Source organism: Acanthopagrus latus, chromosome 8 (genome assembly GCF_904848185.1).
Source record: "Acanthopagrus latus isolate v.2019 chromosome 8, fAcaLat1.1, whole genome shotgun sequence".
Taxonomy (NCBI): domain Eukaryota; kingdom Metazoa; phylum Chordata; class Actinopteri; order Spariformes; family Sparidae; genus Acanthopagrus; species Acanthopagrus latus.
Genome location: NC_051046.1, coordinates 810,601 through 828,941, shown reverse-complemented (window position 1 = coordinate 828,941; position 18,341 = coordinate 810,601). Strand labels below are relative to the sequence as shown.

Below are 18,341 nucleotides of genomic sequence, written 5' to 3'. Positions count from 1 at the left end.
GGAACAGAGTGAAAAAACTAAAAACTGGATACATTTTTTGTGTTTTACCTGCGTGAAAACCCAAGATTATTTTTTTTCTATGTTGAATGACTGTAGAATAGACTTAAATTTAGTTTTTTTATATGTGTAGAAAAAAGAAAACTTCTGTGTTAAATTGCGTGAAATGAGTGAAAAATGTTTATGTGTGGAACCCAGGAAAAAAAATAATCCTGTCAGGAACGACTGAAAAGAACTGAGTTAAGAGAAATGGAAAAAGTTTTCTTTTTGACATTTTTTTTCTGTGTGGAACAATTGAAATATTTTGTGTAAAACAAAGAAAAATTGCCCTGAATTTATTCATTTATTATTTTTTTTTCCACTTGTTTTTCCTGTGTTTATCACTGACAAGTTTAACCAGGATAATCTCGCTAAATTTTGTAATTTTTCTATCAGTCAGTGAAAAAATGAAATCAAATTTCAGGAGGAAAACTTTTTTTTTTTTTTTTCGTGAGAATTACTTTTCCATGTGTGAATCCGGGTGAAAATTTTAGTTATTCCTATGTTTAAAACGAGTACTGGAAAAATGAGTCTCACAAAAAGAAGTTCAGTCGGTTAAACTCACCTCACTCAACTATTCTGAATTTTATTTATTTATCTATTCTCCCATGATCTGTTATAAATCTGATCTACAATTTACTTCCAGGATAAAAATTTCAAGTGTGAAAATTTAGGAAAAAAAATCTTAATATTTCAATAAAAAACAGAATGTTTTCAGAAAAAAAATCTGAATTATTTTGCTCCTAGAAGATGTCTTTCTTTCTAACAGATTTCACTGTCAGTACCAGGTTAACACGTGGAATTTCTTCAATGTAGAAAAACGAAAAGATCTGATGGTTTAGAGAAAATAAGATGAATTTTTAGAAAAAATATTCTGTATCTTCAGAAGAAAAAAAAACTAAATTTTTTAAAAATCTGAATTTTTGAGCGAAAAAAATCTCAATTTTTAGACATGGTAAGCAAAGTGTCCAGAATGAGGAACTACAATTTTCAAGAAAAAAAAAAACGTTCCTTCATATTATATTCATCGTTGTCTTTGCATCTTCTTGTTCTTTTTCCGTGTGTGAATTTTTGTTATTCTTCTGGTTAAAACGAGTATAAGAAAAACTTTGGAAAATGAGCCTCTTCTCACCTACACCCACCTAAAAAAAGACATTTTATTTCTGTTCTGTGTGCTGATAATCAAAAATATCTTTTTTTGCAAGATAAAACATTCAAGAAACCAACTGATTCTTATATGAACAAAGGTTATTTATGAATTAGTTTATTTAGTCTTCATTATTTATTTACAATCCTAAAACAGAGCCACAGCCACATGAACCTGAGCAGAACCAGAACCTGCAGCCTGGCTCTGTTCACAGGATCAGTACAAACCTGAACACAGAGCCTGATCCTGGATCAGCGTCACTGGTTCAGACAGTCCTCCAGCACCGAGCTGCTCGTCCTGCTGTGGGACAGATGAGTACAAACTGTCACTTCCTGTTTCCTGTCCTGTTTTCTCTCTTCTTCTGTGGTTTCCTGTCTCCGTCTTTTTGTCCCATCTTGTCTTTTTATTTCCCGTCTTCTTGTTTCATCTCATCAGGATCTGGCTGCTCCTACACCGTCCTGTTTCTTCCTGTCCCGGTCCAGCTTCGTCTCACGTGTCATCGTCTCAACAGCGCTAGCAGATAACTCCTCCCCTCGGAGTGTCCATCATGTCTGGTTGGCTGGAGAACGGCCTGGGACTCATCGGCCCGCCTCCCACCAAGAACCCCACACCTCCCTCTTCCCCTCCCACCCCGTCGTCCTTCTCCGTCCCAGCATGCATCCTGCCCGACACTGACAGCAGCCGGACGTCAGAGTGTGCGTTGGCCACCGTGTGGCGCCGCACACCGCCAGACTTCTCCAGGTAGGCCTCGCCCTCCTGCTCCACCAGCGGAGCCAGAGACGACGAGTCGGAGGAGTTGTGATGCTGCGTGACGGTGATCTCCGGCTGGGACTGGTCACCTAGCAACGACCCTGACGACCGCAGATGGCGGGACTCTGAGGAGGAGACGGAAAATAAACTTTTATTAAACTGTTTAATAAAGATAAGATCTCAAAGGCTCCACATGTCCAACACAATACTTCTGCAATATTTCTACTCTAACAGCGTTTTTCAAAGTCAACACTAAAACTGAATTACTGGAGTTCTGCACCGCGGTAAGTAAGTTCAGGAGAAAGCTGAAGAGTTCAGAAGTTACAAGAATGACAACAACAAAATAATACCAACAGTTTATGATGTGTGTGTTCCTGCAGGTTCTTCTCAGGATTAACTCCTGTGTGAAATGTTCATAGATTGGTATTATGTCTCAGTGCAGAAGTGCTGCGTCGCCTGAGTGGCCTCCTGCAGTGAAAACCTCCCTGTTTCCATTCACAGCACGGATTAGGACGATAATCTGATCAGCCGTCAGTGCTGCGCTGAGTTCACAGCAGGTTTGAGTTTGTTTGTGAAACCTGCTCGAAGGAATTTAACATTCTCCTGTGAGGAAAGCTGCTGCGCTGCACTAACCGAGCACACACACACACACACACACACACACACACACACACGAGGGCTTGAGTTTGTGTTTGTGTTAGCATCTGTTAGCCACACTGTTAAAAGGTGATGTGGAGATATTTAAGATTTAACTCCTGTTTCCTGCCTCTGACTTTACTAGACTAAAACCATTTCAAGGAATCTAACACGTTAATTGTCTGTCTGAGTGATTTATCAATGCTGCACTGACCCAACAGCAGCTGCTGCCTGTTGTGCAGGACGTTGCTGAGATACGGAGACACGACGATCTCCACCAGGCGCTCCAGCTGGTAATACTCCAGACTGGGACCAGCAGACTCATGGATACCCTGACAGACAGAGAGAAGATGTACTCAGAGCAGTTCAACACTTATTTTGAAAAACTTTCTGAGTCTCGTTTCTTTAGACAGGAGAATAAAAAGGTTTCAGTTGCAGCTGCATGTTGGAGAAACACAGAACTATCTACGAGGAGCTCGAACATGTGGGAGTGTTTACCTGCAGCACCAGCAGCATCTGTGTGACAGGTGGAGGGACGGAGGCTGCAGCACCCAGAGTCTCCTCCAGGTGGAGCTTCAACAGCACCAGGTCTCTGAAGGCCACCAGAGCCATCTGCCTCACGGTGAGCTCCTGCCCCTGAACACACACACACACACACACACACACACACTTAGGCCACACAGAAGGACCAGTAACACAACATCACCAGACTCCATTCACAAATGTGGTGATTTTAAGAGTTGTTGAGTTAAAACAAACTTTATAACGTAGTGAAACTGTGTCTCTGACAGATTCTGACTCATTGTGTCCTTGTTGTAAATTCAGCATTAAACCAGAAGCTGAAGTTGTTTGTCTCCTTGTAAAAAGTGTCAGTTTGTGGCAGCATGTCTGTACCAGCCTGTCTGCTTCTGTGTCTAAAGTGCTAAAGTCTTACCTGCCAACATTGATCAGCTGTTTGAACACACTGTTTACACTGATTTCACCATTTACACTCCATTTATGAAAGAAGAAACATGTTATTGATCTAAACATGTCACATGTTACAAAGACACTAAACAGGAACAATATAGGCGACTTCTTTGTCCCCGTGGAGAAAGTCCCCAGACTCCCTTAACAAATGTGTCAGTTTAGTGAGTTGTTGAGTTGGAGACACTTTATAAACTCTGTGAAACTCTGTCTCTGACTCATTCTGCAGTATTTGGACCTTCTTGTTCATTCAGCAAACATTTTAGTTTGCTTCAGGTGTAACACATTTTATTTATTTCTTTATGTGAAAGACGTATCCAGTGTGGCAGTGATGTACGTGTATGTTTACATGTAAAGTGGGGACTTAAGATCGGATTGCTGGAGGTCACTCAGGTGCTCTGAGACCTGTTTCATGCCGGGTGTGAAAGCGGTCCACTTGAGATCGGATCACACAGAGGCTGTGAGCTAAGTGCTAACATGCTAATTTTAATATCTAAGCAGCCTTCAGTTAAGAATCTGATTATAGATCTCATCTTATCACAGTGTTGGTAAGTTTGATACTATCTAACGCAGATATTGGTTCAGTGATATGAAGTATTGATCCGTCTGATGACCAGATACGTCTCTGTGACTAAGTGTGAATGAAGAAACGTTGTGTTAACACAACGTGTGTGTACCTGGACGGGATAAAAGATGGCCTGCAGCGTGGGGAGGATCTCTGTGAAGAATCTGTCCCACATGTCGGCGAGGACGGCGAGCTGCTCGTCACCTACGGGACACAACAGGTGGTTACCATGGAAACACGGCACAAACACCACAGGAGCATCTTGAACATCCCCGACACACCGGAGGACCAAAATCTAACCTCAACTTAATGTTTGTGTTGTCCACAGCACACAACACAACACAACACAACACAACACAACACAACACAGGTGGATTAAAGCTTTTTCCAGGATTAATCGTTCTTTGTTCCTTATTTTTGTTCTAATCTGTGAAACAGGTGGGAAACATTTTGTCAGGTGAGAAGTTACGGTGCCCCCTGAAGGTCATGCTGAGAACTGCTGTTATCCGTCTGAGTCGTGTTGCTGTGGATCGGACACATCGACCTCTTCGGTGATCTGCGGCGCCGGACAGAAGCCGGCGAGGTCGTTGTGTTCGATCCATAATGACGCGGCTCAGAAGGAAAAAGGTTTTTGACGGAATGCAGAAGTGTTCTCAAAGACCTCTGACCAAGACCTCTGTAGAGAAAACAACATCTAGCCGGGATTATATTTCTAAAATAATTTTCTTTTTTTATCTGTGGAAGAAAGTTTGAGTAAAAACAAATACTTTTTTTCCTCATTATCACAAATGATACATTTTTTTGCAGATAAAAAAGAAAAAAAAAGAAATTTTATCCTGGTAAAACATTTTTTCTCCAACACTGACTGACATGTTTGAACCAGGCAGGTAGTTTCAGCAGCTGCTCAGTCTGATATTACAGGAGAGGAAACATGAAAACTGTTTGTGTTTCCAAACATTTCAACCTTGTGATCTCTTCATTTCTGGCTTCATACTGTTACTGTGTTGGTTTGGTGATGTGAGCGAACGTTTCATGAGCTCGCTGTCTGTCAGTGTTATATATTATATGTTAATATTTCTGCCCCTCTGCTTCAGAAACTCCTCTTAAAGGCTGTTAGAGTCCTCGTCTCCTCTCTTAAGACGCTTTGTGAAAAACTTATCTTTATTCTTAGAAAACGTCGAAGATTGTTCGTGAATTTTCGTCGCCAGGAACCCTAACCCTACCATGTCAAAAGAAGGGTTCACTTATTTGTTTGACTTTTTTAAATGTTTAAGTCGGTAAGTTTTGTTGTTAAGTTGCGTGGCGATAAACAAACTGAGTACATGATGCTGAGTGAGTTAAAAACACAGTATGTGATTACATATCATGTGTCCTGTGTATTATTGTGTGTTATCTCGTGTTAACAGTGATCCTCGTGGAGTGGGAGCTCTCTTCTCTCTGAGGATCTCTGTCTAATTGACCGTGCTGGATCCTGCAGGGATTGGCTGGCTGCCCCTGATGACATCACGGCAGATTGGCTGAGTCTTGGCTCCTTCTTCACTTCCACGAGAACAGAAGTCGAGGAGAGTCATCGTCCTGACCGCCCTCGACCACGAGCGTCTGTCTCGTTTAATACAGAGTGAACTGATGTCAGAGTTTGGTTTGCTGACCCGTTAACTTTAACGCTGGTTTCTGTCCTGTTTAGTTTAGTTTAGATATCGGATCACATCAACGAGCAAACAGAAAAGACGTCGAGCTTTTGAATCTGTCGTCTTATTTTTACATTAGATTTGAATTCAGAACCTTTAAGGTCACGTTGGCTCACCAGAGTGGACGAGGACCTGATCCAGAACTTCAGACAGACCTCGAGTCAGCAGCTGGTTCTGAAACACACACATTAGTTTCATATGATTACATCTTTAGATGTTTCATTCTTCATGTGCATCAGCATAGTTACAATTATAAAACAAGTTAAAGCGGATCAACAGTTACTGATTAAAAGAAGTTACAGGTGTAAATATTTTCTGTATCTTGTCATTCTTACTTTGTCTTTAAGGAGTTAGTAGGATAATACACATTCATACAGACAACAGCTTGACAATATAAACAGATGAATTCTAAATTCTTGAATGTTTTTGTCGTACACATTGATTGTGATCAGCTGCAAGTTTCAGTGAATATGTGAAGACTGTTTCTACGGTTACAGTTTCCTGCAGGACATGAAGTCTGAGACACATGATGACGAACTTCTCCATTGTTTGTGAAGAACTTTGTAAGTTGTGTTAACATTTTAAACCTGAACAGGATCAACAGCGAACGTTATGATGTTGAAGGTTTCAGAGCTCCGTTAGAACAAACAGGAAAACAAGTGACCTGCGACCTCGAGGGAAGCCGAGGTCATCGTCTCGCTCGCTGCAAACATTTGATCTGGAGCTCGAAGCTTTTCCCCGACGTCAGATCAGTGAGGACAGGACGGATGCTGAGCGGTCTCAGGATGTGGACAGGAAGGACACGTCAGCTGTGAGACGGTCACAGTCAGGTGTGACAGGAAGTCTTCCTCCGCTGTCGTCTCTGAACAGGAAATCTGTCCACTTCCGGCTCATCGTCCTCGTCACAGGTCACCGTCTGAGGGCCGGAGCGATTAATGAGGAGGATCAGGAGCCGCTCAGCTGATCAGCGACTGCAGCTTCAGGTCGGAGGAGGCAGCAAGCAGCTTAGTCTGACTCCAGAGCTGCTGAACTCAGCCTCTCACCACCCTGTTGTCCAACGCAGGACTGTTTATAGACGACCTCTTCACCTCGCTCAATCAGCTGATCTGGCTAAAGTCCACGTCTTCAGATATCACGGCTCACTTCAACCAGTCAGAGTCCCACCAGCTGGTGAATCAAAGTCTTCCTGAGTCAGAACATGTTGTCATGGAGGAAAGTCTTCAGCGTTGTTCTTTGCTCCTCGTTCAGTGAAATAAACTCCAGGTCTGATTGTACTGATGCTACAGCAGCTACGCTAACCTCGTCACCTGAACACACCTGCAGCTTCCTCAGAGGTCGTGATTGGTTCAGACACAAGCGTGAAGTCCAACAGAAGGATTAAATCCAGCTGCCTCCAGATGTGAACGTGTTGCTGCACTTAGAAAACCAGCGGTCCGAATAAACCCGTCTCACAACCGTCTGTGATCCTAATCAGACTGGCGCTGAGTCACATGAGCGCCGAGGTGGCACGCAGCTGAACATCTTCAGTATGCAGCATTCAAATCAATCTGAAACCCAGCAGCTGGGAGCTGAACGAGTTGATGCTTGTCCAACAAACTTCTCCACCAGACAGATAAACATCTTCACCGTCTGCAGCCGACTGAGAGCTTCACATGGCAGCATCAGCTCAGACTGAAGGAGCCTCACACCTCAGTGACACCTCACGGTCTGCTGAACCTGGATCAGTTCAGACAACACTGAGCTGCTGTTTCTCACAGGTGTGGACACGGACAGAGGACAGAGGAGAGAGGAGAGAGGAGAGGAGAGAGGAGAGGAGAGGAGAGAGGAGAGAGGAGAGGAGAGAGGAGAGAGGAGAGGAGAGGAGAGAGGAGAGAGGAGAGGAGAGGAGAGGAGAGGAGAGGAGAGGAGAGGAGAGGAGAGGAGAGGAGAGAGGAAAGGAGAGGAGAGAGGAGAGAGGAGAGGAGAAGAGAGGAGAGGAGAGAGGAGAGAGGAGAGAGGAAAGGAGAGGAGAGGAGAGGAGAGAGGAAAGGAGAGGAGAGAGGAGAGAGGAGAGGAGAGAATGTGTGATCCTGCTGATTGAGTCCAGTTGTGACGAGGACTCCGGTGTTGCCGTGGGGTTGATAACAATGACTGATGATTTTAGAAACTATGTCTGTTGAAGGATTATTTCATACACTAACATATTAGATATATAATCATGTTAGTTTTACTCTTAAATATTAAGAACAGTATCAACAGAACCAGCATCGTCACTGATGACGAATCATTACTGTAACAAACACAGATGCAGGAAGTGGAGCGACCGCAGTGATGTTTCCTCTGACTGCTGAGAACAAACACACCTGTCAGCTCAGTGAAAGTGTTTCATGAAGAGGAGAACAACAGGAAGTAGTGACTGAGTACCTGGAAGTAGTCTGTGATGAAGGAGCCCATCTCGGTTTTAAGGAGCCACCTGCAAAGACAGGAAGGAGTTCAGGAGGGAGCGACAGGTTCCCTCTGCTCACCTGCAGCAGCTCAGCACCTGTTACACTTCACTGACTGAGAACTGTTCCGTGTCCTCATGAGACAGATTCTGAATCCACACAGGAACATAAAACAGGTCGAATAAAGTAAAAACATAATAAACATGTGAAGTTTCCTAAATTCAGCTGCTGTTTGTTCCTGTTTGACAAAGAGGAAACATACTGTGACATCAGACGTCACACGGCTCTGCTCGTCTCTCTGCTCGTCTCTCTGCTCGTCTCTAGTTTCTGTCGTGTCTGAGTTTTACAATGAAGAGAGAAGAAGACGTCTTCGTTACCTGATGCTCTCGTTAAGCGTGTACAGCTCATTGGTCTGCAGTGCTCCACCCTGGAACACCTTGATGACAGCTGATTGGACGCTGAGGACACACAAACAAACGCAGGTCAGCTCAGAGGTCATCAGGTTGTGGATCATGTGGATGAGCAGGGAGCTCATCTGGACTCATGATCACAGATATGTCACATAAGACTCAAGTGAAGTACAAGTATCTTAAATCTAAACACAGGACTTAGTTACATTCTACTGTCGCCTCAAGGTTTTAAACAGAAATGTGTGATTGGCGTTTTGCTGCTCAGTAGAAACTCCTGCAGCGTCTCAGTAAAACAAACTGAGCCTGGAAAGTTGTTTCTCGGACAGTTTTTCTGTGTCGGCTCGGCGTGTGACGGTCGGCACATGTGACTCCGCTGGTTGACAGGACGTGGCCCGGCTGCCACCTCCACTTCCTACTAAACATCCTGCCCGGCGCTGTGGAGAGCAGGAAACGGGCCGAAGACTCAGAGGAGCTGCAAGTTTCAGCTGCTGAGCCCAAAACACCTCACCACAGAACGTGAGCTGCAGGCCCGACGCTCAGAAGTATGTGGACACTCTGATGCCACCAGCAGAGAAGCTGGAGGATCTCAGGTGATCGTAGCTTTAATACTTTCTTTCAATGTCAATTTGTTCAAAGAGGAGCGAGAGTCTGCGGACGCACAGCGCGTCTTCTACCGGCTGAAAATCCCTCATCTCCTCCTGATAGGAGGCAGAAACTCAACGGACGGACTCGGCTGTGACCCGTCTCTGGACCACTGTGATGAAAGTCTCACACCTCCTGTAACTTCGACCCAACAGGAAACCGTCTGACCTTCAACAGAACCAGTTCTTCTCTCTGGAGCAACACGAGACGGCACCTTGTCCTCTGTGTTAAGCTGATGTTTGGACCCATAACACACACACACACACACACACACACACACACACAGTTGTGTCCTAAACATGAGGATAACATCTGGACTCTGTGGGGTCAGACAGTGTACAGACTGAACCTGTGTGGTGGGTTTGGGTTCTGATCCAGGTTCAGATCTTTACTCGCAGCAGGAACATCACACAGCTTTCTGGTTCTCTGACCTGTTCCACACTCTGGTGTTGGAGATCTGTAGCGCAGGTGAGCTGGCATGGAACCGGGCCAGGTCTGACAGAACCGGAGAACTCATAAAGCGCGGCCTGGGACGCCGGAAAGATCCCATCATGCACCCTGGCTGCTGAGGAGAGAGGACACAGACGTTAGATTAAAAAGCATCAGCAGCTTCACAGTGAGGTGTCTGATTAATCATCATGATTAATGTGGATAAAGACCAGAATCAGAACCAGCAGAACAGACTGTCTTCACTAAACACTCGTTTGTATTATCACCTCATTAATATTGTTGATGTTGAAATTTTGAGTTTAAATCTTAGAAAAAAATGTAACTGTTTCAAACATGTTGACGTCGTCATCATCAGGAGACAACGAGCTGTTAAAGGTGCTTTCAGTAGGAAAAGGAGATTTTTGTGTCCGTCTCTGGGATCATTGGTCGGGTCCTGGGTCGGGTCGTGGGTCGGGTCGTGGGTCGGGTCCTGGGTCGGGTCATGGGTCGGGTCGTGGGTCGGGTCCTGGGTCGGGTCGTGGGTCGGGTCCTGGGTCGGGTCCTGGGTCGGGTCCTGGGTCGGGTCCTGGGTCGGGTCCTGGGTCGGGTCCTGGGTCGGGTCAGAGCTTCTTTAATGAGACGATGAGCTCATAAGATTCAGACGAGCGGACCGTTACGTTCACGCTGCTCTGACAGATTAATTTATCTCATTATCTCAAGATTACACATAAAATTTACGTCGTTATCGCAGGAAAAATGAGAAAATAAAACGTTCAGCCTGTGACTTTATGTCTACAGCTCTGCAGGGATCATCTCAGAGGTGTTGAGATGTTTTGTACTCAGTTCTGCAGAGGAAGTGATTAAAGTGCTGCTGAGCTGCTCAGACAGGTGGACGGCTGCTGTCAGCAGCTCTGTGCAGGGTTTACTTCCTGTTGTCAGCAGCGTCGACTCATTTAGAAACACAGTAACATCGTCTTTCTTCGGACCGCAGCTTCCTGTGGAACGGCGCTGACCCGAGATCAGCCTGTTTGTTTACAGCACAGACATCTCACTCTGCCTCGCTTTCCAGAACCCACAGACGGCCGGGCTGCTCTCAGTTCTGACTCAGTGACAGCGTTCACGCTCGGCTGCCGCCACACGAGCTCGCATGTATTTCTGTACATGAACATTTGAGTTTCTTAGAATCGGAGTCGTTTACTGTCTGTTAAATATAATCTCTTTTTTTTCTCTCAAACCGACATGGCCACAAATTTAATTTAGTCGCTGTGGGAAGATTTCAGAGACTGTTTCTGACGTGGTGCGTTTGTGTGTACGTGCAGAAAAACAAGGAAATAAAACGTTGTTGTGTCATGATTACAGAGTGATAGAGACGTTTTCATGGCAGGAGAGAGAATGACTCAACACTAATTGTATGTTGAAGTGAAAGGAAATATCGTCCTTTAGAAGAGTTTCAGTCTGCTCTCTCACTCAAACTTGTTCTTACATTCTGTCCCAACATTAAATCCCACAGCTTCACAGCTCCACTGGAGGCCACACAGATCTCAGATCAGAGACGTCTCAAGCATCTACAGAAACAAACAGTCCAACAGCTGCAGAGGAGGAGACGCCTCCCTGCGTCTGCCCGAGCACAGACGAGCTGCACGTGAACCACAGACCAACACGACCCACCAGGAAGTTCACGTCAGTGTCGCTCTGCATCTCACATCCACATCAGCCACCAGCTCACAGCTGCAGGAAAGTTGTTCTGTGGGAGTTTTAATGATAGTTAAAGTTTGTAACTTCCTGCAAAACAATAATAAAATACTCAACCTGACCTCGCACGAACATTTACTGCAGGAGAGAACCAGAGTCTCTGCTGAGTGCTGAGCTTAGTCTGAGTCTCTTCTCAATCCAAACACACACAGAAGGGGTGTCAGAACCCACGAACCAGGACCAGAACTTCAGACAGACCTGGACTCATCTGTCACGACACAAATGTTCACAGACTGAATGTTTTAAAGTTTTCTTTCGGCGACTTCCTTCCCAACTCTCTGCTGGACGCTTTAGGAGCAGGTGACCAAATCAAACGCACCTTTACTCTGACATCGTTGGAGACACAACAAACCTTCTAATATATTAGATTGGACCAGCAACAACATTTCACCTCAAACTGCTGAAAGAAAACACAAAACAACAGTTGTGTTGCAGCAGAAGTTGAGTTCAGCAGTTTAACGAGGTCGGAGTGTCGCACGGCTCCAAGTCTTCGACTCCTCCTCGTCCTAAAGAGGTCGACCTCAGAGCCGCTCCCGTTCCCAGCCGCGTCTCCGTCCAGGACGCCCAGGTGGCTGATGGGATCTCACAGCCCAGTGTGTGTCCACAGGCTCTGGCTGTGCCGTCGCCTCTGATCACAGCCAATGAGAGGCCTCGTGCTGACAGTCAACACAAACACACTATTGTTTATTCGGGTGCGTCCTGCCAAAGCCAGAGGAGGTCGATAAATACACATTTCTCTCCGAGCTGGCGAGTGGAGAGGAGGAACGACGAGGAGAGACGGACGTGTCTGCAGGAGCAGGAGTGCAGACGCTGTGAGGATGGTTCATATGTTACACTTCTACACAATCTTTACTGAAAGAACATCAAAACTGGTAACGTTTCTTTAATCCATCACTGGGTTTTCTTCCTGAGGACTGCATCAGTTTTAAAGTGTTCATGAAGAACAAATCTTAACAACCAATCTTCAAACTAACTCCACAAAGAACCACAACACCACACAACAGAACCACACAACACTAACCCTGACTCTCACTGCTCGGAACCGTTCCTGAGAAGACAGAACACCTGGACGGGCTTCATGTGAGCAGTGAAGTTCTTTGTCTCAGCTGATGTCGGGTTGAACTCATAACGTCCAGAACCGTCTGACAAACACCACGCTGACGACTCCAACAACCGGTCGAGGACATTACAGCTTTAGTTCAGCTGAGACACAATGAAGACGTGAGTCAACTGAGCTTCACTTGATACTGTGCAGGTTGGAAAGAAGCTTCTGCAGCAGAAGATCATATTACGTTCTGATTAATGTTTCCACGACCAGGGGGACGGTGCAGAGTCGTCACGCTGACAAATCATTTCCACTTCAGACGGGTGCGTGCTAACGCTGTTAGCTTAGCAGCTACAGTGAAAGTTTTTCCTTCTAAAAAGGTTGAATAACATTTTTACATCAGTTTGACAGCTGCATGTTTTAAATCAAGTCTCCAGCTACTTCAGTTGTTCAGGAGGAGGAGAGGATGAGAAATAATGAATTCTATATTTTTTGGGTCAATCGTTTCTTTTGAGGTGAAACAAAAGCAGCAAACGCATCAGAAACAACTTCACACAGCTCCAACCCAACAACCCAATCAGGAAACTAAACTCCAAACCACAAAGATTCAGTTAGAAGAGCAGAAAACGTGTGACCTCGTGTTTTCATCTGACAGCTCAGCAGGTCTGAAGCAGCAAATCTCCATTTACATTTACTGTTGTTTCATTCACAACATGTTTGTTTGTGTGATTCTGAAGTGAATCAATCGTCAATGGACGTTTTCATCAATGGGGTCAATGTTTGAGAACCATAAAGGATCAATCAAAACACCAATCAGAGCCGCCTGAGAGCCGCGAACAGCCCATCACCCAGCCGGAGGGGAGTGTGTGTGTGTGTGTGTGTGTGTGTGTGTGTGTGTGTGTGTGTGTGTGTGTGTGTGTGTGTGTGTGTGTGTGTGTGTGTGTGTGTGTGTGTGTGTGTGTGAGTGTGTGTGTGTGTGTGTGTGTGTGTGTGTGTGTGTGTGTGTGTGTGTGTGTGTGTGTGTGTGTGTGAGTGTGTGAGTGTGTGTGTGTGTGTGTGTGTGTGTGTGTGCTCAGACCCTGCCAGGGATGTCAGGTTGTGTGTGGGAACAGGACCGTGTGTGCACAGTTCACCACATGTAGCGTTCACAGGATTTGGTGGTATCAGCACACACACACACACACACACATACACACACACACACATACACACACACGCACACACACACACACATACACACACACACATACACACACACACACACACACACACGCACACACACACGCACACACACACCATCTCATTGCAGCGACACAAAGAGCGTCTCGTTTCAAGAAGATGATTCACTCGGGGAAGAGAAACGAGTATCTCACCTCCTGCTCTGTAAACGTGGGCGCCAGGCGTCATCATGTATGTAACTGTCACCATGACGACCCATCTGGTACACACCAGAACCAGCCATCAAAAAAAGGTCACCCCCCCCATCACCGTCACCTCGCCCTCCGTCAGAACCTCCTCCACTGTCTCATCGCTTCATGCTGCTTCACTGTCAGCATCTCATGTCTAAGTACTTCAAACACAGAACCAGTTTGGACTGAATACAGTCGGTTTAAAAGTTTGAGAGTTCTGAGAAACTCCAGGAAGGTTCTGGTACCAGCCAACCACCACTAACACCACACAACCACATTTTTGTAGATATAAATCAAACCAGCCACAACATGTGAATCAGCTGCTGACAGGTGGAACTTGTTGCCTTTGGATGGAGCCAGGCTAGCTGTTCCCCTCCGTTTACAGTCTTTATGCTAAGCTAAGCTAACTGGCTGTTAGCTCAGTTTCAATGTAAGGACGTGAGAGTTAAATATCCTCATTTAAGTCTCATTGAGTGTCTTTCTACATGTCAGATGTTTCCTTTAATGTAAAGGCTACAGAAGCAGGAGGTTCTCTGAGCAGCGTTAAGCTGCTGTAATCCTGCTGCTGTCGGTCAGCAGACGAACCAAACGACAACTTCACCAGCTCAGCTCAGTCACTGCTGGACAACAAGATGAACACACAAAGACAAACACAACTCTCCCCTGAACTGACAAAACACAACGATCTGCAGTGATGGAGCGTCAGACTGAGAGTTGGGCTGCAGTTTCATGTGTTAGTGTGTTAGCATGAGTGCTAATCCTGAAACAGAAGCCCCCTGTCATGAGGAAGTACTCAGAGACTAATGCAATTAAGGCCTGAGTCAGACACACACGCACACACAGAGAAATTAGCTGATATAACATTGACATGATTCTCCAAACGCACAATTTTATTTCTAACATCGTCATTCGGTTTGACAATCAAATCTGGATCAGTAAAAGTCAGCAGATGTTTCGTTTACTGTCCTTTGACAAAGACTGGAATATTTCACAGCAGCAGCAGCAGTTTGACTTTATCCTGCAGGTCTGACCAGCACAAAGAATATTCACCAACAACAATCCAACAAACAGCAGAAGTTCAGTTTGTCAAATCTGTCCAGAGTGAACCCTCCTCACCAACTGATCAATAAAGGATCTCTGACAGAGTTTCCTCAGAGCGAGGTCGTCTGCTTCTGAGTTACTACTGACTGAACACAGGAGAGTCATTTGTTTGTCTGTGTTGCGTTCAGCTTCACAGTCGCAGCTCAGCAGGAAGCAGCAGATCGTCAGACTTCAGCATCACTGTCAGGAGTGAGACGTCTCCTTTCTCTCTCATCTCTGTTCAGACAGGATGCACAGTATGGAGTTTTTCAACTGATAAACAGCTAATTACACATTTTCACATGTTAAAAAGAAGTTCATCAACTGTTGAGCATCAGCTGACGTGTAGTGAAGAAAGACAGACGTTTCAGATCTCACAGCTCTAACACGCCGCGACGCGACTGTCCGTCATGAGGACGACCACAACTTTCTTCTTCTTCTTCTTCTCTGTGTTTATTCACAAGCTGCACTTGATGAGCATCAAGTTCAACATTTATGCTTCATATTCATCAGCTGTGACGTCACAGATACAGACAAACAGCCGATAACACACATTTTCTAACATCAGGCTGATCATTTCTCCACAATCTTCAGTTTCACTTTAAACTGACTGACGATGTTCGAACTCCTCGAGGAGAAACAGAAAGTCTTCACTAGTCAAGTCTTCTTGTGATTCAGATCCACAGGTCCAAACCTGAGACGACTGCAGATCATCTGACCCAAATGTTGATTCTACACATTGACACTACAGACAGAAGCCAGATGTCAGCAGGTTGTTTGGTGTGTGTGAAGCACATTTGGATCATAACAGGATCGAAACAGAACTGAGAACTGACTCGGAGTCAGTTAATGTTCTTGTAACAGATAAAACTGTGATCATTCAGCCGACTCATCGGACTGAATGTCACAGTTCACAATATTTCAGAGATCAAACATTGATTATTAGCTGAGACGTTACTAATTTAATCTCAGATTACACAGAACTGATGAGCAGAGCAACATTCTGCTTCACAGTCAAACTTCAACATGTGACATATTAAAAACTTTTTAAAAGAGCTTCTGACAGAAAACACACTGAGCGCTTCGTTACGTCAGATCACACTGAATAATGTAAAACTGTTAGTTTAAAAGGTTTATTTTATATCAATATGGATTCCATGTTCTCATAAAGCATCTGACCTTCATGTAAACCAGTTTTAAAGGGAAATTCCCCCGAGTTCCCCTCAAACTGTGTCATTATCTCTGAGCCACACCGGCCACTTCTTTAATCCACACCTACTTCTATAAACGACTTCCTGCGTGTTCCCCGAATTGAGGGTGTTCACATCATCACAGGAAGTGGTTTCATCTGAACATCAAACACCACGGTGACACAACGACGGAGGCGTTTAAAACGTGTGTTTGTCCTTTAACTCCACGCGTCCGTCACATGTGGTGAAACCGCCCTGACTTCTTCTGCTAGAGTTCTGATTGGTCCACTGGTCGGCGGGTCTGATAAGTGTCTAGGGGTGCAGTTAACTGCTAGCAAACATGCTAACAGGCTAAGCTAGCTGTGTTGCCTTTGAGGACTTGTTTCTGTCTGTTCGTCTGTGTTTCTTCAGACGTGCACATGTAGGCGGGTAAAATAAAAATACTTGAAGAATCTCTGAACCTGCTTTTGATTTCAACGTTCAACTTCAGAATCTGAGTCGTGACGGCGGCAGCAGCTGAGATGTCGCTTATTTAATCAATTAAATTATACAGAAATCATCCACTAACAGCAATTCATCCTTTTTTTTTTTAACTTGAATGAAACATCAGGCTGTTGAAAGTTTAGTTTCAAAGTACAGCAGAGAGTCGGAGCAGAACCAGATGTTCAGGAGGAGCAAACATCCCGAGTCACATCAGACCGTGATCTGATCCGGAGTGTTCTGATCCGGAGTTGTGTACCGACGGGAGGAGAGCCGAGAGCTCAGAGACAACTTTTTACTTTTAACTTTAAAAATCAATGAAGTAAAAACCGTGTGTGTGTGTGTGTGTGTGTGTGTGTGTGTGTGTGTGTGTGTGTGTGTGTGTGTGTGTGTGTGTCACCTCCTGCTGCTCTGCTGATGAAGTCGTCCTGACAGGAGTCGATCAGTCTGCAGCTCCTCTTCATCATCTTCAGCTCTCAGTCGGAACACATCGCTTCTCTTCCCGCCTCGGAGAACAAACAGTGACCCGTCGTGTCGGTTCCGAGCAGTCAGACCCGCAGAACTTCCTCCACAGACGGACTGAGCTCTCTCACTTCAGTGTTCCGAGCCGGACTGAAACCGTCCGCCGCCTGTGATCAACAGGCTGGAGGCTGCAGCTAACAAGCTACACAAGCTAACTGCCAGCACTTCCGGTACAAGCCTTCAAAGTAAAAGCTCCCCATCGCTTTATTAAACATTGAAAATTGAAAATCCTTCCTCTCCATTAATCTGTAGCTGATTATTCAGCAGGCTCCATCATTACTTATGAATACATACATGAATAAATAGGCAACATACATATATACATTATTATTATCTTATGTTTTATAGCTTATATAATGATTTATTTGGTGTTCTATAAAAATGTACTATTCCCATTATTAATCATACACGTCATAGTGATTTAAGTATGTATTCACCAGCATCGCCTTAAAATCCAGACGGGTCATCATGGCTTCATGTGGACCACATGGACCTCATCTCAGAAAGAGATTGTACAGTTGTGTTCATGAATCTCAGACATGATGTTTGTCAGTTTGTTGTGTTAAAGCTCAGTGAACTACACTGTCTCACCAACACGGCACCAGAACCAACATGGAGCCAACTGGGTCAGAAAAGGTTCTAATCAAGAAGATCATTACAGTAAATCTGCTCATACTGACGACTGCAGTTCTGTGAGAGGAGAGCTGGTTCTGGATGTGTTTCAACCCTGAGTGACTGATGACACACTGAGAGCTGGAGGGAGGCCGCTTCCTGTTTCCCTCACTGGGAAGATATACCTGGTCTCTGTTTTTGAGTTTACAGTCGGTTTGTGTCTCAGGGAACTAACAACCTTCCTCTTCTTCAGAACCTGCTGGAGGCGTCCTGCAGCTCGTGATCCAAACAGAAGTGCTGAAGTTGAGAGTTCAGTCTGTTGCACCGTAAACAACAATTACAGAGTTTATTTTAGCTGCTGCGGGAACAAACTGTCATCAGATGTTCAGCAGGAACTCTTTGCTTTTCTTCAGCTGTTTAATTCAGTTTGATTTCATGATGCGTCTCTGAATACGTCTGTTGTTATTCTGTGTGTGTGAATCTGATTATATTCATTCATCTATTCATGAAACACTTCAGTCAACACTGACTGTCTCAAAATGTCTCAAATCTTTAATAA

At 44.9% G+C, this 18,341-nt stretch overlaps 1 protein-coding gene across 2 annotated transcripts; it reads right to left on the bottom strand.

Moving 5' to 3' along the window:
• Positions 1–1,266: 1,266 nt before the first annotated feature.
• On the bottom strand, positions 1,267–17,314 carry prr5l (proline rich 5 like). Of its 2 annotated transcripts, none has more exons than XM_037107371.1 (9): positions 17,049–17,314; positions 9,695–9,825; positions 8,589–8,669; positions 8,192–8,240; positions 5,905–5,962; positions 4,213–4,304; positions 3,068–3,205; positions 2,784–2,901; positions 1,267–2,058 (listed from the first exon to the last, which is right to left on the bottom strand). In XM_037107371.1, the coding sequence occupies exons 2-9, from the start codon at positions 9,814–9,816 to the stop codon at positions 1,697–1,699; spliced, it is 1,020 nt and encodes a 339-aa protein (XP_036963266.1). In that variant the 5' UTR covers positions 9,817–9,825; positions 17,049–17,314; the 3' UTR covers positions 1,267–1,696. The 2 variants fall into 2 exon arrangements, with proteins under 2 accessions (XP_036963266.1, XP_036963265.1); XM_037107370.1 differs by having other exon boundaries at positions 9,695–9,828; positions 17,049–17,313.
• Positions 17,315–18,341: the final 1,027 nt, after the last annotated feature.

Bases quoted from the DNA above. Each gene is read 5' to 3' on its own strand.
- prr5l (XM_037107371.1), bottom strand. From the start codon at position 9,816: ATGATGGGATCTTTCCGGCGTCCCAGGCCGCGCTTTATGAGTTCTCCG. The intron at 8,241-8,588 runs GTAACGAAGACG...CTGTCTTTGCAG, and splicing joins ACGCTTAACGAGAGCATCAG to GTGGCTCCTTAAAACCGAGA. The intron at 2,902-3,067 runs GTAAACACTCCC...TCTGTCTGTCAG, and splicing joins AGATGCTGCTGGTGCTGCAG to GGTATCCATGAGTCTGCTGG.